The sequence below is a fragment of the Ctenopharyngodon idella genome, chromosome 12 (genome assembly GCF_019924925.1).
Source record: "Ctenopharyngodon idella isolate HZGC_01 chromosome 12, HZGC01, whole genome shotgun sequence".
Taxonomy (NCBI): domain Eukaryota; kingdom Metazoa; phylum Chordata; class Actinopteri; order Cypriniformes; family Xenocyprididae; genus Ctenopharyngodon; species Ctenopharyngodon idella.
This window is the reverse complement of record NC_067231.1, coordinates 2,554,447-2,577,751: the sequence shown is the minus strand read 5'-3', so window position 1 is coordinate 2,577,751 and position 23,305 is coordinate 2,554,447. Positions and strand designations below refer to the sequence as shown.

The following is a 23,305-nucleotide window of genomic DNA, read 5'->3' as shown; positions in this document are numbered from 1 at the left end:
CACGTCTTACATGAAGACATGAAGGGCTTGATATTTCCGCTTTAATTAGTGACGCAGTGGGTTACAAAATATTCAAGCTTCGCAAGTACAAAAATATGGCTGTTTCAAAACCTATGAGGATTTTAGACATTTTAGGCACTTTTGAGTCATTAAATTGCTTTTTTTTCTCCCAAACCCAGTTTTCATCTAAACAGAGTGAAGTAAACATAAACCATTTCAATATTTATTCTGTGAAAAGGAATTATTTATTATATTTATATCATGTATGTGAAGAGTGTGGGGTTAAATACTGTGAGACGTGTGATGTGTGAAGAAAACTGTTATTCTTTTGATGCTATGTAATTTTCATTAAAGCTGTCAGTATTAACAAATTATGCAAAAAGGCATTAATTGTGTGTATTTTAGGACACATAAAATTGTGGTTATGAAATGAACATATTTAAGACAGATTAGTAGTTAAACATTTTATTCCACACTGTAAAAAATGAATGTGATTTTAACAATGAAATATTGTAAAAACGCTACGGAAAAAAATTGTAAATAGGTTAACCGTAAGTTCCAGTACTATATACAGGGAAAAACTGTAAAAGCTCTTACCAAACATTTTATGTAATTTTCACAGTAAAATGCTGTAAAATGCACAATTTTTAGAAGTAAAAACGAACAAATCAATGTATAATTTACAGTCAAAAACTGTAAACTGATATTCCCACAATTCCCTGTGTGACACTCCACATTTGAAAGTATTTTGTTTAAAAAAATCATGTTTCTTAATAGTTTTTGTTATCAGTTATGTACATTAGGGTTTTATGTTACATCTTCTGTTGTTTAATGAATGTTTATTGCATTATGTAAGTGTTGTGGGTTACCATGATGGTGTTTTGCGTTTGCGTGAATGACTCTTTGCACCCTCTTTACATTAGTATATACTTCAGCTCGTGGAAAAGCTATTTGTGATGAACTCTGATTCTTCATGTGGCTTTCTCTTTTACCACCTGCATTATTATGGTGGTTGTCAGTATATGTTAAAGGTACAAAACAGATTTTAGTAGTAGTGTGCATTGTTGAATTTACTTGTTTACATTCAAATTTTCTTGTTTGTAAATTACAGTTTTATACTGTAAAATTGACAGTTTGTTCTGTAAATGTGTTTACAGTTTTTCTGTATTTTTTACAAAATTATTCTGGCAACCACAGCTGCCAAAATTATTTTGTAAAAACTACGGAATATTTTTTACAGTGCAAAGATGTTTAAAATGTGTATGTAATTTCTGACATACACTACCATTAAAAAGTTTGGGGTCTGTAGGGATTTTTTTAACATATAAATAAAATGTATACTTTTATTCAGCAAGGATGCATTAAAAAAGTAAAGACATTTATAATGTCTTTAAACAAAAGATTCTATTTAAAATAAATGCTGTTCTTTTGAACTTTCTATTCATCAAAGAATCCTGAAAAATAAAATGTATCATGTTTCTACAAAAATATGACTGTTTTCAACAATGGCAAATCATCATATTAGAATGATTTCTGAAGGATCATGTGACACTGGAGATGAAGGAAAATTCAGCTTTGATCACAGGAATAAATTACATTTTAACATATATTTACATAGAAAACCATTTATTGTAAATTGTAATATTTCACAATATTACTGTTTTTACTGTACTTTTTAATCAAATAGTTTGGCGAGTATGAGACTTCAAAAAAATTTTTGCAAAAATTTTTTGAAGAGTAGTGTATATACACAGACATATATAACTTGAGATGTCTTGGAAATTACACTGTCGTGAAGTTGTTCATGTCAAGAAAATGTCAAAAATGACAGAATACTCCTGTGATGTATGTATGTACACTATTAGTAGGCTAATTAAATGAATTAAAACTAACAAATCAGTTAGTGAGAGTGTGCAAAAAGAGAATTTATTTTCTAAATAAAAAAAAAGTCAATAGGGCCAAAACTGCCTTTGGGAGGGAAAAAAAAAAAAAAAAAAAAAAAATATATATATATATATATATATCGTGTGTGTATATATGTATATATATATATACACGATAAACATATATATATATATTTTTTCATATATATATATATATATGTGTATATATATAATGTGTATATATATATATATATGTATGTGTGTATATATATATATATATATATATATATATATATATATATATACATACATATATATATATATATATATATATATATATATATATATATATATACATACATATATATATATATATATACGATAAACACAACTAAAACACAATAAAACAAAGTCAGACCCCAATTTATACAAAACTAAATGAATATGTAGAATAAAACCAAAGAAAACAAGGAAAAGACAAAAAAAAAAACAAGAACCTTAAAAGAGAATTAATTATAAGCCATGGAAAACAAGTGCGTTTTTAGTAGAGACTTAAAAGTGGTCAGGGAAGGGGCTAACCTAATTTCTAGAGGCAAATTATTCCACAACCGCGGCCCAACCACAGAAAACGCTTGATCCCCTCTGCGTTTGAGTCTGGAATGAGGGACTAAAAGAAGGTTCTGGTCACTGGATCTCAAACATCTGGAAGGAGTATAAGGTTGCAGCAGTTCAGATAAATAAATGGCGGCTAAATCACGTAGGGATTTATAAACAAATAAAAGGAGTTTAAAATCAATTCTGAATTTAATAGGCAACCAATGAAGAGTCCTCAAAATTGGAGTGATATGAACGCTTTTACAACTATTATGAAGGAATCTTGCAGCAGCGTTTTGAACTAATTGAACACGAGCAATTTGAGACTTTGAGATACTGCAGTAAAGTGAATTGCAGTAGTCTAAACGCGAGGTAATAAAAGCACGAACAGCCATCTCTAGAGTTTTATGATTTAGGAAAGGTTTGATTTTAGACAACAGACGAAGATGATAAAAACTAGAGCCGATTACAGAAGAGATGTGATTGTCAAAGTTTAAAGACTCATCTAGCAGAACGGCCAGATTCTGTACACGTGAAGATCTAAACGCAGATAGTCTACCCAGATCTAGGCTGGTAGCTTGAGAATTATCAGTGGGCCCAAAAAAGATAACCTCAGTTTTATTTTCATTTAGAGACAGAACATTTTGAGCTAGCCAAGATTTAACCTCATCTAGGCAACTTGGTAAGGATGTAACGGCAGAAGGATCATTTCTCTTAACTGGTTAGTAAATTTGTGTATCGTCTGCATAAAAATGAAAAGATACCCTGTGTCTTCTTAGAATGGAGCCCGAAAGTAGCATGTACAGGGAAAAAAGAGAAGGCGCCAAGATAGAGCCTTGAGGAAGACCACAGGTTAGATGAGCAATAGATGAGGAAAAATTGCCTAACTTGACTAAAAATTTTCGGTCGGAGAGATAAGACTAGAACCACTTAAGGACGATTCCTTTTAGCCCCACATACGACTCTAATCTAGATAACAGAGTGCTCAACGGTGTCGAAAGCTGCTGATAGATCTAAAAGCACGAGAACCACAGAGTCACCAGTGTCTGTAGATAGATAAATGTCATTTAACACTCTCAAAAGGGCAGATTCAGTACTGTGGGCAGACTTAAAACCAGATTGAAATGTTTCAGAAATACCATTGCACTTAAGATGGTCAAACACAATTTTTTTCAATTTTTTTCCAATGTGTTTTGTGTGTACAACGGCCTGTGTATAGTTTACTTGCTTTAAGAGTGCAACTCATGAGGTGAATCTGTTTGCTTCACAAAATTTATGTAAAATATTCCAAATTTCTCCATATGCACAAATGAACATCAACATTACAGAATTAAAACGTGCGAGAATCTGCAGGGGTCGATATCTCTCTGGGAAGCGCCGTTTCCTCGACTGACACGTGAGAGAAGTGAAGGAAGTTTCTGGAGTTCAAATGGCAGAAACAAATGTTTTGACTGTCGAAATAAAAGTGTTGCCCAACAAACAAAGTACTGTACATTGAGTTGGAACTTAATAATTTCTAGCATAACCACAAATTTTAACGTTGATTTAAAAAAAAAAAAAAAAAGCAACATAATTGAGTGGTGACCCTGGAACCAATTAATCTCATCTATTTCAGTTCAAATTAAAAGCTAACATGTAACATATTTAGCATGCAAATTTAATGATCAAATAAGATACTACTTAGCGTATATATCTTTATTTAGCCACCCACAACCTAACCATGAGCTGTACTCTTCAGCATGATAGGAACAACAAAAACCTCCTTCCCTTTATTAAAAAAACAAACAAACAACAACAACAAAAAAATAAAATACCTCTTATTTTCAACATTTGTTCTCTTTATCCAGCACTAGGCAAAACATGCTGGGAACTAGAAATCCACTTCCAAATTTTCAGTTATCAAGACAATTTCATTAAGTTACTACAACTTAATGAATAAAAAAATCTAATTTGTCAGTTTCAGTTCAAATTTATATTCAACTTATAAGCTGCAATAATCTATGGAAGCTTGTTTCCGCCACTGAATTAAAAAAAGAAAAAGAAAAAAAAAAAGATCATCTCGCAATTCTTTTTTTCTCACAATTACAAGTTTATATCTCTTAATTCTGTTTTTTTTCTCAGCACTGTGTGATATAAACTTGCAATTGCAAATTATAAAGTCAGAATTGCGAGATATAAACTCACAATTGTGAGAAATAAAGTCAGAATTGCGAGAAATAAACTCACAATTCTGACTTTTCTTGCAAATATGAGTTTATATCTCGCAATTCTGACTTTATTTCTCAGCATTGCATGATATAAACTTGCAATTGTGTGTTATAAAGTTTGTGAGATCAGAATTGTAAGTTATGAACACAATTGCGAGAAATAAAGTCAGAATTACTACTTTTTTTTTCTCGCAATTCTGACTTTTTTTTTTCTCACAATTGTGAGTTTATATCATGCAATTCTAACTTTATTTCTTGCAATTTGGGGTTTATATCACACCATTCTGACTTTTTTCTAAGAAAAGAAAGTCAGAATTGCGAGATAAAAAGTCGCAACCTTTTTATTTATTTTTTTTATTTTATTTTTTTTTTCAGTGGCGGAAACAAGCTTTCATAATAATCTGCCTAGTGTCCTCTTTAAAAAGACAGTAGTGACAGTCAACAGGTTTAATTAAATCAATAAATTTGAATGTTTAACTTAAGTTGTGATAATAGGTGCCCTGAAAATCTTTTTAGAGTATATGTAACCTGTCTCTCTGATACACAATATTACACCCACGAGCAGTAAATTGTTTCAAGGTTACAGCGGTTTGTGTTTCTGCTCTGTTGAAATTCCCCCTCACGTATATTTGTTCAGACATTGTAAATGGAGAACACCTGGCTATTGAGATGCTCGCGAACAACCTGTCAATTATTTCCGTCTGCACAGCTGAATCGCTGTCTCGTTGGGTTCAGACGCACAGGCGCGCTGTAGTGATTGTACTGGACCCCGACACGCTGCTGTCATTTCCTATCATTCTTCCCACGGTTCGGCTCCTGTCACTCAACACGGGCCTCGGATGGACTTCAGCAAACGCGGCATGAAGCAAGCGTTCGGTTTGAAAGACTTCAACCCATTTTCTTGAAAATAAAATGAAGAATTAAAAGTGCCTTGCAGGCAAACTGTCACTGTTACGAGCTGATAAATTTCCATTCAGACCTTCTCCATTTTGAATATTGGCGTTCTAGTGTGTGTGTGTGTGTGTGTGTGTGTGTGTGTAAGTAAGTGTGTAACAGACTGCACAGCCAGACACTGTTTGTTCCTCCGTCTGTGCTGCTTCCCTCGTACCAGAGATAGTAATTATCCTTTAATGTTTGCCCTTCACGGGCACATCTCCTCCAAACCCCAAATAAAGGACTGAATCCATAAACACGTCACACACTGAAAGCGCCGGTCGGCTTAAAATGACATGCTAGTGAGGCCAAAGAAGTCATGCACTACTGTTAGAAACTTTCAAACTCCTTTGTCTTCTAGTAAATAAAGATTTTGCAGAGTGCAAAAGGACTTGTTGTATTTAGAAACACCAAATGTCTGAGTTCATGTTGTTTTTCAGACTTCATGTGATTGTTGTGTCTCTCTTTTCAGCTCTTTTGCTGCTCTACGATGTGACAAATAAAGCCTCTTTTGACAGCATACAGGTAAGACTCTTGTGGCATTTAGGGGTCAATGCCTCATTTGACATTGTAATCTAACAGTTTCTTTGTAATAATGAACGTGTAAAAGTCTCCAGAGTGCATGCCACTTTTCATGCATCTTAAAGAGCAATTTTCCTGCACATCTTTTTTCACACTTTTACTTATATATGCAACTTTATGAAAATCTATTTTCTTTATCTATTTGCTAATCGTTCAACACTGCATGTCACTGATCTTATTGCAAATGATTCATCCATGCATATCTGGCATAACCCACTTATACAGAAGAAAGCATCTGACTTTGACCACACTTTAAAGTCTCCTTATGTGTTGTGCTTCGGTCTGTGTGTTTACTGTACGTGTGTTTTATACACATTGATCTACATGGACTTTTAAGAGAGAGGGACAAAAATTTTGAGCTAATGATTTTGAAATGAGATGTAAGTTTAATGACTTGGTCATCAAAGATATTGAGTTATTGAGGCCATCTGTCCTGCAGGTTTACAGCTGCAGGCCCAGTTATTAATACATCATGAAGTATTGCACCATTTATCCATTAGTCGAGGCGCAGGGGGACAGATATCACCCCAGGCTTTTAAAGATCCTTATTAATATGTGAACATGTAAACACACAACCCCCTCACACTCCCACACACATTTCTCTTTCTCTCTCTCTCTGTCTCTTTTACTGTACATGCACACAGACACCGTAAACATGCACAAACAAACAAACAACCTCAACTTCAATCACACGTTGACATGTGCAGTTCCTCAGACCAAAGGTTGCGGCTCACGCCCACATACATTTGCATCTCAAGAAGCTTTTGTCTCCTAACCATAAGGGACTTTATGAGGGGTTGTGTGTGTGTGTGTGTGTGTGTGTGTGTGTGTGTGTGTGTGTGCGCACTAACACAGCACCTGTTCATTTGCACAGAAGCACTCAAGCCTCAACTCTGCTGCTCAGGTTAATTAGCGTAAATTCATGCTAATCACCATGACGAACCAGGAACAAAAACTTGAGATACGGAAAGCCAAAGCCTTCATGTCACACTGGGAAAAAAAATTCATTTTCTTCTTCAGTATTTTTGTCATGTTTTCCAGTAAAAATACCATTTAAAAAGAGATACATCTCTTGAGAAGCAAAATTTTATTGTTTTAAATTGTGTATATTTTCTTATCCTACTGAGATGTGCATTTAATAATAATAATAATAATACAGAAATTTTGAGAAGGGTCTGCATCCCAGTACTACAAACCACGCCCCTTCAAATTACGCCTACTACAACAAGTTACGCCTCCCGTGAAGAAACAAGCGCGGATGTCACTGACTAAAACAATCTTTTGAAGCACATTTTTATGTGTTATGTATGGAATGTTTGTAAGACAAACTTATATTGCTTCCAAATCTGATCAAGTATGAAATAACAGTAGTGTAAACATAAAATATTAAACTATACTATCATATTAATACAGACTCATGGTAATAATAACTAAAATCCTATCCCCCACACCTAAACCTATACCTAAACCTACCCCTTCAATAAAGATAACATTTATTGTAGAGGTTCATAATTAAAATACTTTTAAAAACTGATGAAAACAAACAGGATGACTACGGCGTCTGGTGTAGGGGGCATAACTAGTAGGGGCGTGGTTTGTAGTAGTGCAGGACTCAGTCGGACACACTTGGAAATTTACAGCAATCCATGTTTTCGCTGTTATATGGTAGGGGGCACTATTACGAATCTTCTGAAAGAGTACAGAATCTCCAGATCAAAACACAGGCAAAGAACAAGCAGAAATGAGCGATAAGAGCATTGCTCATGAACAAATAGTGTGATTATTAAACATTCAACAGCATATAAAAGAAAACTGCTTAACGATACTGAATGTCGAACCCATGAATTAAACCTGTGAAGCTTTGGGGGTGCTGATGGACTCCAACTACTCCATCTGTGTTTTGATCATCGTTCTGAATCACATCTGGACTAAGTCTTTGACAAAAAAGGCAATTTTCTCAGCTTTTTCTTCAAAATGTTGCTTTTTTTTTTTAATGAAAATTACCCACATTCAACTGTTGAAAAAATAATGCATGAAACTAGAATAAAAGGTTTTTTTTTTTTTTTGTTTTTTTAAAGCACAGGCTCTGTTAGATATTCATACAACAAAATATTCTGGGAGCAATGAAATTTTTGTGAAAATGATCATTTAAAAAATTGCTGGCGGTGACTGGAAACTTAAAAAACAAAAAAACAAAAAAAAAAATTGCTGCCGTGGAAAAAGTTATTATTAGCGTAAACCTGACTAAAGACACTTGTACACTACTGTTGAAAAGTTTGGGGATGGTAAGATTTTAGAAATTCAAAAATAATTAAAAAATTGCAAAATATTATTACAATTTAAAACACCTGTTTTCTATGTGAATCTATTGTAAAGTACAATTAATTCCTGTGATCAAAGCTGAATTTTCAGCATCATTACTCCAGTCTTCAGTGTCACATGATCCTTCAGAAATCATTCTAATCATTCTAATATGCTGATTTGCTGCTCAAGAAACATTGAAAACAGTTGTGATGCATCATATTTTTGTGGATTCTTTGATGAGTGGAAAGTTCTTAAAGTCTCACTGACCCAAACTTTTAAACAGTAGTACAATAACCTTTGTAATTTCGCTGATGCATGTACCATCAAACAGCCATGTTTCAAGCCGAGCGCTCCATGGCATTAAGTTTTCTCTTTATTGTGAAGGCCTGTGGCTCACTGAATAAACATCAGCTGTCTGTAATGCAGAGTTGAAGTGCTGCGCTATTGCTGGCAGCACCGTTTTCATTACTCTCAGATAATTGACACATTCAGTACTAAATAGGATTACATTGGATTAAGGGAGGAGAAATGAATTTCACATGGTTGCATCAGCATCTTAAGTAGGTCTTTAATGAATCAACCACATGGTCAATAATAAGCGCTGGCTAAATCTCCTCTTGTGGCTCATTGTAGTCTCATTAAAGTTTTTTTAATTTTTTTTTATCCACTTTTACTAATTTACACATAATTGTTTGGTGAGACAATGAACATTGTTGTGGCATGTAGGTCATGCAAAAGAGGGAATTTGTTTACATCAGGCCAAAATTTTTAATCCACCAAGAGATATTGTTAATCAGGAGATAAATAAATTAAGGATTTAATAGGGTGAAGGTGATTTGCATGCACAGATAAGTAATAATAACATGAGTTGTTGGCAATATTGTGATTATTTTAACTTGTTTGGAGATAAAGTTTCCTAAATACTGACATTGGATAGTTTCATGATCCTTGTCTTGCGACTCCCATTAAAGAGTGTAAGAGTTGCATCTTAAATTTCATTAGAAAATAAGGAGGGCTCAAAGTCATGCAGTGAAGAAGACTGTGGAAAACATGCCTTTATTATTTTAAACATGCCACTTGGCTGCAGTTTTGTTGAAATGATTTAACAATATTGCTGTATATAACTGTTAAAAACAGCATTTTTTTTTGAGGAACATGCATTTTAGATACAATAGTTAAAATAGTTAAGAACTAAAAAACTTTCTGAGCGACACACAGTAGTGGCGTTTTCTTCTTTCCAGAATAAATCTGTGTTGTTGAACAAATCGATCAAGTGAATGATTCAGGAACTGACTTATAAAGACAGTCGCTTGATTTGTTCCTGAATGAATCAGTGCTTTGAATGAATATGTTGAATGAATGATTCAATGACTCGCTCATAACGACAGTTATTTAGTTCTTTCCAAAATTATTCAGTGTTTTTGAATGAATCGATCAAGTTAATTATTTAATGATCGACTCATAAAGGAAATTGCTTATTTGTTCCTGAAAGAAATCAGCGTTTTGAACAAATCTGTTGAATGAGTCATTTTGACTCACTCATAAAGACAGTTTAATGATTGACTCATCAGTGTTTTGTATGAATATGTTGAATGAATGATTCAATGACTTACTCATAAAGACAGTCATTAGTTCTTTCCAGAATTAATAGTGTTTTTGAATGATTTGATCAAGTTAATTATTTAATGATTGACTGATAAAGACAATCACTTGATTTGTTCCTGAATGAATCAGTGCTTTAAACAAAAATATTGAATGAATGATTCAATGACTTACTCATAAAGACAGTCATTTGTTCTTTCCTGAATGAATCAGTGTTTTTGAACGAATCAAGTTAATGATTTAATGATTACCTCATAAAGGCAATTGCTTGATTTGTTTCTGAATGTGAATCAGTACTTTGAATGAATTGTTAGATGACTCAATCATAAAGACAGTCATTTAGTTCTTTCCAGAATTAATCATTTTTTTTAACAAATTGATCAAGTTAATTATTTAATGATTGATTCATAAAGGCAATTGCTCGATTTGTTCCTGAGTGAATCAGTTCTTTTGAATGAATAAGTTGAATGAATGATTCAATGACTCACTCATAAAGACAGTCATTTAGTTCTTTCCAGAATTAATCAGTGTTTTTGAACAAATTGATCAAGTTAATGATTTAATGATTGACTCACAAAAGCCAATCACTTGATTTGTTCCTGAATGAATTAGTGCTTTGAGCGAATATGTTGAATGAATGATTCAATGACTCACTCATAAAGAGTCATTTAGTTCTTTAGTCATTTAGTTCTCTAATGATTGACTCATAAAGACAGTAATTTAGTTCTTTTCAGAATGAAGCAGTGTTTCTGAACAAATCAATTGAGTGAATGATTCAGTGACTTATTCATAAAGGCAATTGCTTGATTTGTTCCTGAATGTATCACCGTTTGAACAAATCTGTTAAATTAGTTGTTCAATGACTCACTCTAACCTGCAGAAAGACTCACTAGTACTCAAGTTACATACGCCTAAAAAATTATTTATATATATAAACTCACACCATACACAGGGATATGCTCAAATAGGTGTCATTTTTTTATGCAATAGAATTGCAGTTGCTTCCATGCTCTGATTAGTTTTGTGAACAGGGCGCAACAGTAGTATTTTTTCAGTTTCTACAAATTGAGTATGTACCTCCTATATTTAAAATTGCGAGCATGTGTCTGCTATTTGATGAAACATTCAATTTGCCTGAATGTGACTTTTATATTTTAAGTGTTAAGCCTTCTGGTGCTGCCTTGAGCCAGGTGGTCTGTAAGATTGCATGTTGTAGTCACATAACGCTCACTTGGTATTCATCACTCCCTCCAGCTCTTCCTCATCTCACTCACCCTCTCTTGCTCTGGGCTCCCGGCTCTCGGCTCTCGTGTTGTGAATGTCTCTCTCGTTTTTGCCGCAGAGTGTCAACAGCTTTGAAATATTGCCCAAGTGACTTGCGGTTCATGAGACTGGCACTTCAGACTGGAGAAGCATGATAACAGTTTCTACTCTGTGACACACAAACTCAATAGCACCTCTGACTGAATTCACTGCGCTGGTATGGACTGTTGAGACACTGTCTAGATTGGCAGCAGTGCTCGTTTATTAATCACAGAAGAGCATACTGTACCTTTTCAAGTTTGACGGCGCTGATGCTCTCCAATATAAATGCATAGTTTCATTGGGAAATAAATAAATTATTTATTTAAGTTTAATTAAAATTCATATATTTTTTTTTTATTTAATTAATATATCTTTGTTTTGCATTTGGTAATTTTTTTTTTAAATATGTATCATCTCAAATAAATTACCTAAATTTTCAAAATGTCCTCTCTAAAGTTTGTTTGTTTGTTTGTTTGTTTATTCATAATTGTTTTATTTCAATTTAATTTTTTAAATTTGTCTTTTTTTGGCATTTGGCAATGAAAATATGTAAATAAGAAATACTTCAAGTAAATAAATATCAAATAGCCTAAATGACGTCAAATTTCAAAATGAATTGTAAAGATATGCCACTCAGGATCGTGTGATCTTAAAGTGCCCCTATTATGCCTTTTTTAAGGTTCCTAATATTGTTTTGGGAGTCTCCTACAACAGGTTTACATGTATGCAAGGTCAAAAAACACTTTCGTTTTCTCATAATATACATTTAGTTTTACCTCAGTTCTCAATGATTCATAAACGATTCGTTTGAAGCAGTTCAATGAATCAGTCTCTCTAAACCCCTCCTTTCCGTGAGCCTACACGGCTCTGATTGGTCAGATGGCCCAATCCTTTGTGATTGGTCTACTGTGCGCACCGCGCTCCCATTGCTATAACTGAATGACAGCTATCAGTTCGCAAGACAATGTATACAATGTATGGACAAAAAAGATAGCATCGGAACTGTATCAGAATGCCAAGCGAAGCTGAAAACCTCTAAACATAAGATCAACATTTAGGCCAGATGTGTACACAGACCTTTTCATCTTAACTATTAACAAAGTAAAAAATGGCTATATCATTGTTTGACATTATAATGCATCTTAACATCCTACTACAATCCAGATAGAGCTTCACTCTACTGTAATAATAATAACGCAGAGGAAAAAAACAGTTTGTTTTACAGTTATGTAAGCGAACCGAGTCCACAGTTATGTTGTAAACTCCCACGTTAGCCGAGCACAAACGTGAATAACTGATAATGCATTACACTTCGTAAACAAAAGTCGTGCTCAATCCTTGATCATTACTCCAAGTAATAAGACTGACAAGCTGCATTAATCGACACATTTTTAGACAATATTGGACCCACATCTGAATAGCAGAACTACAGAAACGTGAGTTAGCCAGTTAGCAGGAGACAGATAGGGTGTTCGTTACACAACATAACATACAAAACTACGAATTTTGAACGATCGCTAGAAAATATAAACATCAATTATTAATCATACTTACAGGTTGAGATTCAGAGCAGCAAGCTGGTCAAAATAAACTGGGCATTGATCCATATTTTAAGACCAAGTGTTTTGTGAATCCTGCGTTAAACTCCCCGAGGTTTGAGAAGCAATCGTCAGAAAAATGACGGGATTGTACTGCTGTGGTATAAAAAATTAATTTTCCCTGGCTTCTGCGCGTGCAATAAGTGGGCGGGCAATATGCTAATGTTTCGTTGTGACGTCACAATGAAACAGCTTGGGATTCGTTTTACAAACGATTTGTTTAATTGACTCAGAGTCAACGGTAACACTTTAGTATAGGGAACACATATAAACTATTAACTATGACTTTTCCCTCAATAAACTCCTAATTTACTGCTTATTAATAGTTAGTAAGGTAGTTGTTAAGTTTAGGTATTGGGTAGGATTAAGAATGTAGAATAAGATCATGCAGAATAAGGCATTAATATGTGCTTAATAAGTACTAATAAATAGCCAATATTCTAGTAATATGCATGCTAATAAGCAACTAGTTAAAAGATCCTAAAATAAAGTGTTACCGAGTCGACTCTTACTTTTGAGAGACAATAACTTTATATACGGTGCGCTTTCAGATTTAAAACTTTGCAGGATGTTTTCATTCATAGAGCTATGTTACACACTACATGAAAGGTAATTTTCAAAAATTCATAATAGGGGCACTTTAAATGGTAGGATAATTTGTTATTTGTGATATTATAATTATTATTAATAAATGTAAGTATTTATTGAACATTGTTGTTTCATTATATTGCAGTTGCCATGATTTTAAGTGGCACAAGATTCGTGTTGTGCTTAGCGGCACTCTTTTACCATGGTAACGCACAGCTTTGCATGGCTTATTGCTTATTAACTTGTATTGTGATCATCCTGTGAACTCTTTATATTTATTCATGGGGAGTCTAGTTGGCCATTTTTGGTTTGTTCTGCCTTGATGTTTATTATTAAGCCAAAAACAACCCCAATTCAGCGCACCAATTTCCCTCGGATTATTCCACTGCTTTAATGGTGCATTTTCTGACTTCCACTTTGTTTTTGTTTGTCTGTTCAAACAGCAGCTCAACTATTAGTCTGTTTTTAGCACTTTATATTTAATAGCATTTCTTGCTTTGCAGTTCTTCTCACCCTCCTCTCACCTCACATAACGTTATTTTCTCTCTCACTCGATTGCATCTTCCTCTCATATCACAGAATCTTCAGGTTTGTTTTCCCTCTCTTTCTCTTTCACACACACACGCACACACACACACACTCATAGAGCAATAGGGTCTTGTTGTGTCGGCTGATGGTTCCTCCAGCTAGTGATTTGAGCTGAGAAATAGCCAGTCTCACTCCATTTGCTCTCTCTGCAAGTCCACCAGAGGCAACTGAGCTCAACATGTCACTCAATCCCTGATTGGATTTTTGCCCTCGCTACCGTATGATTGAAAAGTTGGGCTCTCCAGCATTTCACGAGTTTCTGTGTGAAAAAGTTTCCCGCTGTGTGCCGTTCACTCGCTGCCTTTGTTTCCGCCGTGACTGTGATCCGGTTATTATCGGTGTGTTTGTGTGTGTAATCTGAGCTGCTATTGTTTTGATCAATCTTCTCTTGAATAGCGAAGCACAGCCTGAATGCATAATTACAGACAATGTCTTTGATTAAAATACAGCCATTTTATATAATCATTGGCTGCTGGTTTGTCAGGTCAAGTGATTCACTCACAGAATCAGATAAAAACCTAAAGCAGCCACGACAAGTTATTAAATCCATTCATTAATGCAATAATTAACAGGGGAAAAAAAAAAAAAAAAAAAAAAAAAAAAAAAAAAAAATATATATATATATATATATATATATATATATATATATATATATATATATATATATATATATATATATATATATATATATATATATATATATATATTTACACACACACACACACAAACATTTATGTTAGATATGATTAATTGATTTGACAGCATACAATTGTGTGTGTGTGTGAGTGTGTGTATATACAGTGGGTACGAAAAGTATTCAGACCCCCTTAAATTTTTCACTTTTTGTTATATTGCAGCCATTTGCTAAAATCATTTAAGTTCTTTTTTTTTTTCCTCATTAATGTACACACAGCACCCCATATTGACAGAAAAACACAGAATTGTTGACATTTTTGCAGATTTATTAAAAAAGAAAAACTGAAATATATACACACACACACACACACACACACATATATACATGCACACTAGTGCTATTAATCACATCAAAAATAAAAGTTTGTTTACATACAGTGCACAGCATAAATGAGTACACCCCCTCTGAACAAATACAAAAGATATATTTTCTTTATGATCACTAATACAATTCATGGAAAGATGGCAATATATGACATATGTCATTAATAGCCATAAAATAAGTATATTAGCCAATTTTGTTTAAATTAAGGATTGCAGAAATTGGTACACCCTAGATTTAATTCAACAAATGTATAATATTCTAGTACTTAGTATGCTCTCCATAATTTTGAATATACCCTTCTTGGCGCAGAGTGTACAAGTTCATGACAAATTGTCACATCTGTCCTGTTTAACTCCTGGATGATGAGCTCCTTAAATGCCCTGATCTTTAATGGGGAGTGTTGCTCAACTCGTCTCTACAGAATCCCCCACAGGTGTTAAGATTGAGTGCAATACATGTCCACAGAAGGTTTTTCACCTTGGGAGAATACATAACCTCATTGTCATGTTGAAAAAATGCCCAACAATGCAGGGAATGAGGAAAGGGTAACATCTTCTGTTTCAAGTTTGTGTATTAAATTACACAGTGGTGTGGGAATTCATGACCGCTTTGATAAAGCACAACTCCTTCACACCTTCAGCACTCATACATCCCTATATAAGAGCTTTACTACCACTGAACTTTACTGTGGGAACCAGCACTTCTTACTGTACTCCTCCTCTAGCAACACCATAACATTTTGGATGCTGTTAGATCCAAAATGATTGATTTGGTCTCATGAGACTAGAATATTTATATATAATATATATAATTTATATAATATAAAATATATATAATGTATATTATATATAAATAAATATAAATATTTTATATATAAATTTAATATATTTGTCTTAAATATATACATGTATGTGTGTGTATTTATATATACATAGTAAATATACACAGTACACACACATATATTATGTAAAAAACTTTTATATGGGTTGTTTTTTAACCCAAGGGCTGGGTAAATATAGGACAGAACACATGTTGGGTTAATTTTACCTAGCAAATTGAGTTGTTTATTTTACCCAGCATAATGGATTGATTCATTTTTACTATAATACTAGCTTATTTTTTTTTATTTTTTTTACTTCGTACATGAATTAATGTTTACAGATGACCTCAAATCCTCTAAACTTGTTGAAATACTCCACACAACCACTGGTTTGCATGATAATTCCTTTATTTTCAATCATATTTTATAGTATAGCATATTTTATATCAGTTTTAATACATATTGCCTACATTTAAGCTCGTTTAACAAATATTAAAAGTAAAAATTAAACATTTAGAAGTAATTCAAGAGTAATCGATCAGTCTCTGTTGTCTGTTTCCACCGTAACGGCGCTGGATCTCGTGCCAGAGATGACTCGCATTCGGTGGGGGATCTGCTAATAATCAGTGTACAATTCTGAGAACATATTTTAACATCCTAAGTATTTTTATTCTGTATCTTTTTGAATAAAATCATACAATTTTATGCAAGGCATCAGGCGTTTCCATCACGCGAAAAGACCGACGCGACACTCATTTAGGTGATTCACATCGCGCCCCTGTATGTTGCTTTGCATAAAAATAAATGATATACAGAACAATAACGAGTTTTTAGATAAAATAAAACGTACACAAACCTGTATTTTACCGAAGACATGCACCAATTTGACGGAGCTGCACTGCTCTCTCCTGAAGAGGGCGCAAAAAGCCCACAATAAATAACTCAACCCCTGGGTTGTTACGTCTGACCCAGGATCTGGATAACACAAAAACTACCCAAACACTGGAAAAATAACCCCAAAAAATGACCAAAAAGGCTCAACCCAGGAGTTGGGTAGAAAAATAACCCATGATTTTTTAGAGTGTGGTCAAATGTGTCATACTGTTAACCAGTTTAATTACTGTAGCATTTATTTACAGTACATTTTTGCTGTTTCATCCTGTGTTGTGCACTCTTTGGATGTGGATGTTGGTTTGTCGAGTGTTTCTCGATCTGTACTTCTTCCAAAGAGCTTCTCTAGAGAGATTCAGTTTGAGCTCAAGTGTAAATGCTGGAGCAGAAATAGTCATCTGAGGACATAAAGTTTCTGCTGCCTTGACCGTCAGTGACAAGAGTTCATTTAAGAGGATCTTTGGTGTTCTTCTAAAGAGGCCATGAAGAGTGATTTTCCTGTCGACACAGACACCCACAGCAATGCATCAGTGCTCTTCTGAGGCCTCAAACCACCTAATTGACCAGCTTTACCCTCCTTCATGGCCAGTAGATGAAATAGACTGTTTGGCACAATGCCACTTTTGCTTCACGGTTTTTATGCAATTGGACAACTTTCAGTGTGGGCTAGATTTTAATTTAGATTTCATATGTAAAAGCTGTGCATCCTTGGCACCCTTGCAGCTCTGAATATTCAGGGTTACAGGAGTTGTGTTCAATTAGATTTGCATTTGCTAGAGTAAACATCAGTGCTTGCAAGGCAGCAGATGAATGTTAAAGGCTTGCCTCAAATGTGCTCACTTTTCAGCGTGCACTCGGCCATCTAGCATATGCTCTTTTAAAAGAAAATGTAATTATTTTACTATGTGGAAACAGTGAAAGGAAATGATGTTTCAGATGCACTTCCTCTCACTGGTTTTGCTTATTACCAAATGGCGTAGAATAGAGAAGAAGTATGTGAACTGTATCAGACCTTTAGTGTTAGAAGTTTAGAAGAAACCCCGAAAACCACAATGTCTGAGGGATATAAATATAATACTGCCTTGCAGAGACTGTAAAAACAAGTTCAAGGGTTGTTTGGATGACAAATGGATCTAGTTAGAAGTATTACCAGCCGAAAAACCTTCAGGAAAACCTTTTCCAGGAAACAATGGCTCTTTGTGGAGCTTTATGTGACGGATAATGAAGAACAGTCTTTGGTCGGACAATTAGTCTTAGTTTAGTTATTTTATTTTTTATTTTTTCTGCACAATATAAAATAGGGCCTATATAGAATAAAAGTCAAGGCACTTTTTGGGCCCTTAACATGTTCAACTCTTTAAACTTTGCACACATGTTGGAATCGTCCGCCATCAGGGCCGGGAAAAGGGAAACAGGAAGTGTGTTATAACTTCTGCATACATTGAATGATTTGGATGAAACTTCAGCTGTGTTTGCTGTAGGAGGCCGATAACATGGATGAGACTATTGTGAGTCAAAATCATAGCGCCACCAACTGGCAGCAGGAAGTGTGTCACGTTCAAAATGCTTTGAAATCGCCCTCTTATTTTTACCCGATTTGCTTCATACTTTGTCAGACTTGTGAAAAGATTCTTGATATCTTAAATACTGATACCATGGCAACATGTCAAACTTTTATAATATTCTTGGGTGTTTTTGAGGCTCTTAGCATGCTTCAAATTGCATGAAACTCGACACACACGTCAAAGTTGTCGGCCAGTAGACATGGGCAAAGCCTTAGTAGTGGGTGGGGAGGAGGGGCTCTATAGCGCTGCCTTTTGGCAAAAGTTGGGGGGTTAGTCTTACGTACAGTCACCAAACTCGGTACATATATTGCGCTCATCAAACCGGACAACTTTCTCATTTACAGTCATTAGCTCCGACCAACAGGAAGTCAGATATTTTGGTTTGAACATGGATTTTTTGAATAATCAGGCTCTGAGTTTTTAAGTACTCCTCATAAGAGATTCATGCCATTGCCACCAAATTCGGTCAACATGAAACAAAGACACTGAAGATGCTAAATTGCGAATGATTATAGGATATTTCAAACAGTGTTGCCATGGCAAGGGATTAAAGTAATGACAAAAAAAAGGGAAACAGGAAGTGTCTCATATTGTGTAAAATCATTGTTTGATTTAAATTAAATTAAGATTGCATGCCCACTATGCACAGGTTTTCTTAAGCCACCGGGTTGGTGGTGTCACCTGGGCTTAGGCCCGTCATCGCTGCTTGCAGCTATATTTTTGATTGTTTTTCAGTAAAATATCTAAACATTCTTAAATCAAGAAACTTTTACTTAAAAAGCAAAGTGAAATAAGATATGAAGTCTTGCTTTCTGAATTATTTATCAAAATTAAGTGCTTAAAAAAATACCAAATATCTACAAATGGGGTCAGAAATACTAAAATTTCTCTTTGAATTTTTTGTTTTTCTGACCACACTAGGAGATAATTTTTTTTTTTTCTCGTTTTAAGTATAAACTCACGTTTTGCTTCTCAAATAAAAATATCTCGATTTAAGAATGTTTAAATATTTGTACTGATAAACAAGACAAAAATACTGATACTTTTTTTGTTGTTGTACAATTTATATACAGTACAGCAAGAGATGAAAAACCTGTAAGGGCTTATTTAAAGCCTCCACCTTAACATCATTTAATTTTCACAAAATTATGTAAAAATTAATGTACAGAAATAAATGTACAGATCTGTAAACATACAGAAATTTACATCAGACTACATCAAACTAATAAAAACCGTATAATCATAACAAATATCTATATATATATATATATATATATATATATATATATATATATATATATATATATATAGCATGTAAATATGTATGTGTGCATGCTTATGTATGTGCTTGTTTGAATGTATAAAGGTACAACCTCTTGCACAGTAAGACATTGCATGCAATATATGGCATATAGTATGATAGTTTTCAGCCATTTTCACTCCATCCAGGAGTCTGATAAGAGCCTGACTCTTTGAGGATGAAGTACGTCTGCATTATGTCCATTATTTTCAACCATTACAGAGTCTGAAAGTCCCTTTAAAGACAAACTTACACTCTCTCACACCCTTGAGCCAAAGATCACACGCTAAATCTTTTAATTTCCTCTATGGGATGAAATGAAAGATGACACACAATTCCCAGTGATATCAAACATTATTTTAACGTGTTTTATCTCATTTATCCTGAAGCAGGGCGTGAGTCTCTTTGGCTGTATAGCCTACAATCCCTTCAGATGTCTGTGAAGGGCAGATTTCAGCGATCAGACCGTCATCACCACCGGTGTGCTCTGACCCTTTTAGCAGGAGGTCGAAGAAAATCTAATGCTTTGCCTGAGAGATTTGAAACAACTGTCATCATCACTACGATGATGCTTTTTCAGGTTTCAGAGCACTCGTGCACACATTAAGGTTCATTTTCGGTGATAAAATCAACTGTATACTGCAAAATGTGTACAAGTCAGACTCATTTCCATTTCTTCACATCCAGTGGAAACTATGCCATTGCATATTAAAACCCTGAGGGTATATGATATAAATGTTAGTCACTTTTGTACTATTTTGAAGGTCCCATTACTTTATCAGTGATTTGAGCTTGTTCACACATTCATGCTCATGCATAACAATAAGATCAGTGTTACCTGAAAATACCTGAAAGCAGTTCAGGCCGAGCTCAGCGTTGGCGTCTTGGTTAGTCAATGCATTTTTCATGAGAGGCTTAGAGAGAAACCACAGAGAACTGAATCAATAGAGACAGTTGCTGTGTTTCATTCTTCTAGGGAGGTTTTACTCCTTTATTCAATGTTAACCCTGTAAAGCCTTTAGACGAAATCTAAAAAAAATCATCATATTTGATACCTCAGGCTTTTATGGTGAGAATATGGAGGAAAAACAGCTAAATATCATTTAGAGACTTAAACTGAACAAAAAATATGCAATTTGGTGCAGATGCAGATATTTAAATGGACAAAAAGATGAAATTCTGTTGCTTGTAATGTAAATTAATGAGATCTTTATAACATTATAGCAGATACTTACATAAAATGCACATAAATATCAATATCTGCCAATAATATGTTTTAGTAAGATGCTTAGTTTTATGATCAAAGCTCTGTAGTTTTAAAACATATAATGCAATTTAATACAATGATGATTGAGAGAAGAAGAAATACACCTTCCTCAAAAGCCTGATGATCATATTTGATCATCTCATGATTCTTCTAAAAAATGTTCTGTGGATAATCAAGTAAACCAGTTGCTTCAGTCCAATTGAAACATTACAAACAACATCAAAGTTATACTTACATTTACTTGATAAAAAACGTGAACCACAAGCAATTATACAGTTTTGTACATAATACATTATACAATTATGTAAGCCTTGTACTGTACAATTATAATTAAAGGCTTTTACTTGCTAAAAAAGTCTATAAATCAGACAACAGAAGCATGTAGTAGATTGTGTGATACAGGTTTATCAGCAAAGTTTTGATAATGTTGATCATTTAGTTGATCATTAAATATGATACAGTAGGTTTTATAGAGTTAAATCTACTTTTTGATTCTGTTCTGTCATCATTGCTTAGTACCAGTGTTAGTTTTTGCTTAGTCTTATGTAACTTTATTTCTTTGAGTTTGATCACTTAAACCATGTTTCCTCAAACCATTTAAGTATCTATATAGTTGTTAAGACTTTGTTACCTGAATTCAAACTGAATGAATGGAATAAACTTAAAATCTTTAAGTTGAGTTTACTCTGATTGACTAAACCAACACTAAAATATAAGTGAATTTAACTTAATGTATATGAGTTTACAGTACTCATACTTGTTGTTTTTAAAACTTAAATGGTTTAAGGCAATCAATTTCCTCAAATGGTTTGAGTTACCGTAACTTAACATATTTTGCAGTGTATGATATGTCTGAAAACAAAACCAGCGTTCTGCAAAAACATCCAATCACAATGATTCATGCCGCTCACTGGGGAAGCACTCCTTGATTTGCATCTGTTTTATGTGTCGTATGTAGTTGTTTTGACTCGAACGCAAACATAATGGGGAGTCCTACATAAAAATGTAGAATAAAAATAAAACAAAGTTTTAAAGGCCTAGAGGATAAAAAAGCTACTAATATCACATGAAGCTGGAGAGGCCCATGCAGCTACCGAGAGAGAACAAAAAAACAAACAAAAGAGTCTGCATTTATATTCCATCCATCCATCCATCTATGCGTTTATTAATTTATTTATGCATTTATTAATTCATTTATACATTTATTCATTAATTTGTACATTTATTCATTCATTGATGCATTTATCTATGCATTTATTCATTAATTTATTTATGCATTTATTTATTTATGCACTTATTTATGCATTTATTTATTCATGCATTTATTCATTCTTTTTCATGCATTTATTTATTCATTTATTTATTTATTTATGCATTTGTTTATTTGCTTGCTCACTTGTTCGTTTGTCATCTGCCAGCAGGAACTAACAGGCTGTTAACCAGCCAAACCTTGACTTTTTCTGGGGTCATAACATACTACAGAACAAATCCAGCAGCACCAGATGTTACATTCTGATTCAGCACTCTTGAAATGAAATGCAGGGACATTAAGTTTTCACCCAGTGTATCAGCACTTCTCAGCAGGTTTTTGGGACTAAGGAGGAAAGAGACACACTTTCTGACACCTTTTGAAGTGTTTGGCCAAAAACTCACATCCTTTGACTGACACACAGCAGTGGAAAGTTGTGTTGAAATAATAAAATATTTATAAGACCTTCACATTGAAATGCACAAGTATTCTGACATCCTGTGGATGTTGTTCATTTTTACTTGAAGTTTTTTTTTTGAATATCACTAAGAAGAACTTTAAAATGTTTATACAACTTAAGAAAAGTCCATAACAATACAGACCTTAAAGTTTTACAGGTTTTCGACTGATTTTTTCTTACAGTTTATCTTAATATCCTTTTTTAAAATTGTATTTTTCAGATAAAATTATAATACTACAATAATATGCAGAGACAACTATAAGTAATCGATTGGTTGGTTGGATCCCACAAAAAGAGCAAACATTGTGTCTTTGTGGTGCTATCAAATTGTTACTTTGTTTTTAAATTAATGTTCAAAGCACACGATGCCTGGAATTATGAAATTTGCAACATTACATTTTTGCTCATGGTTTTTGTGTTTTTGAGCCAATCACCTGACCCGTAAATGTCATGTGACTAATCACTCTAGTAAAAAATGACATCATGATGGCACCACATCATATGAGAAGCGTTTATGCTGAAGATATTTTTGCATAAACAGCAGCGAT

The 23,305-nt window shown here is 33.9% G+C and overlaps 1 protein-coding gene across 1 annotated transcript in view; it reads left to right on the top strand.

Moving 5' to 3' along the window:
- LOC127523504 (ras-related protein Rab-26) overlaps positions 1-23,305 on the top strand; it is a 97,205-nt gene that overhangs the window by 50,959 nt on the left and 22,941 nt on the right. Inside the window, exon 5 of the mRNA XM_051914264.1 lies at positions 6,090-6,142. Coding sequence (XP_051770224.1) covers positions 6,090-6,142 — 53 coding nt within the window. The remainder of the gene's footprint in view (positions 1-6,089; positions 6,143-23,305) is intronic.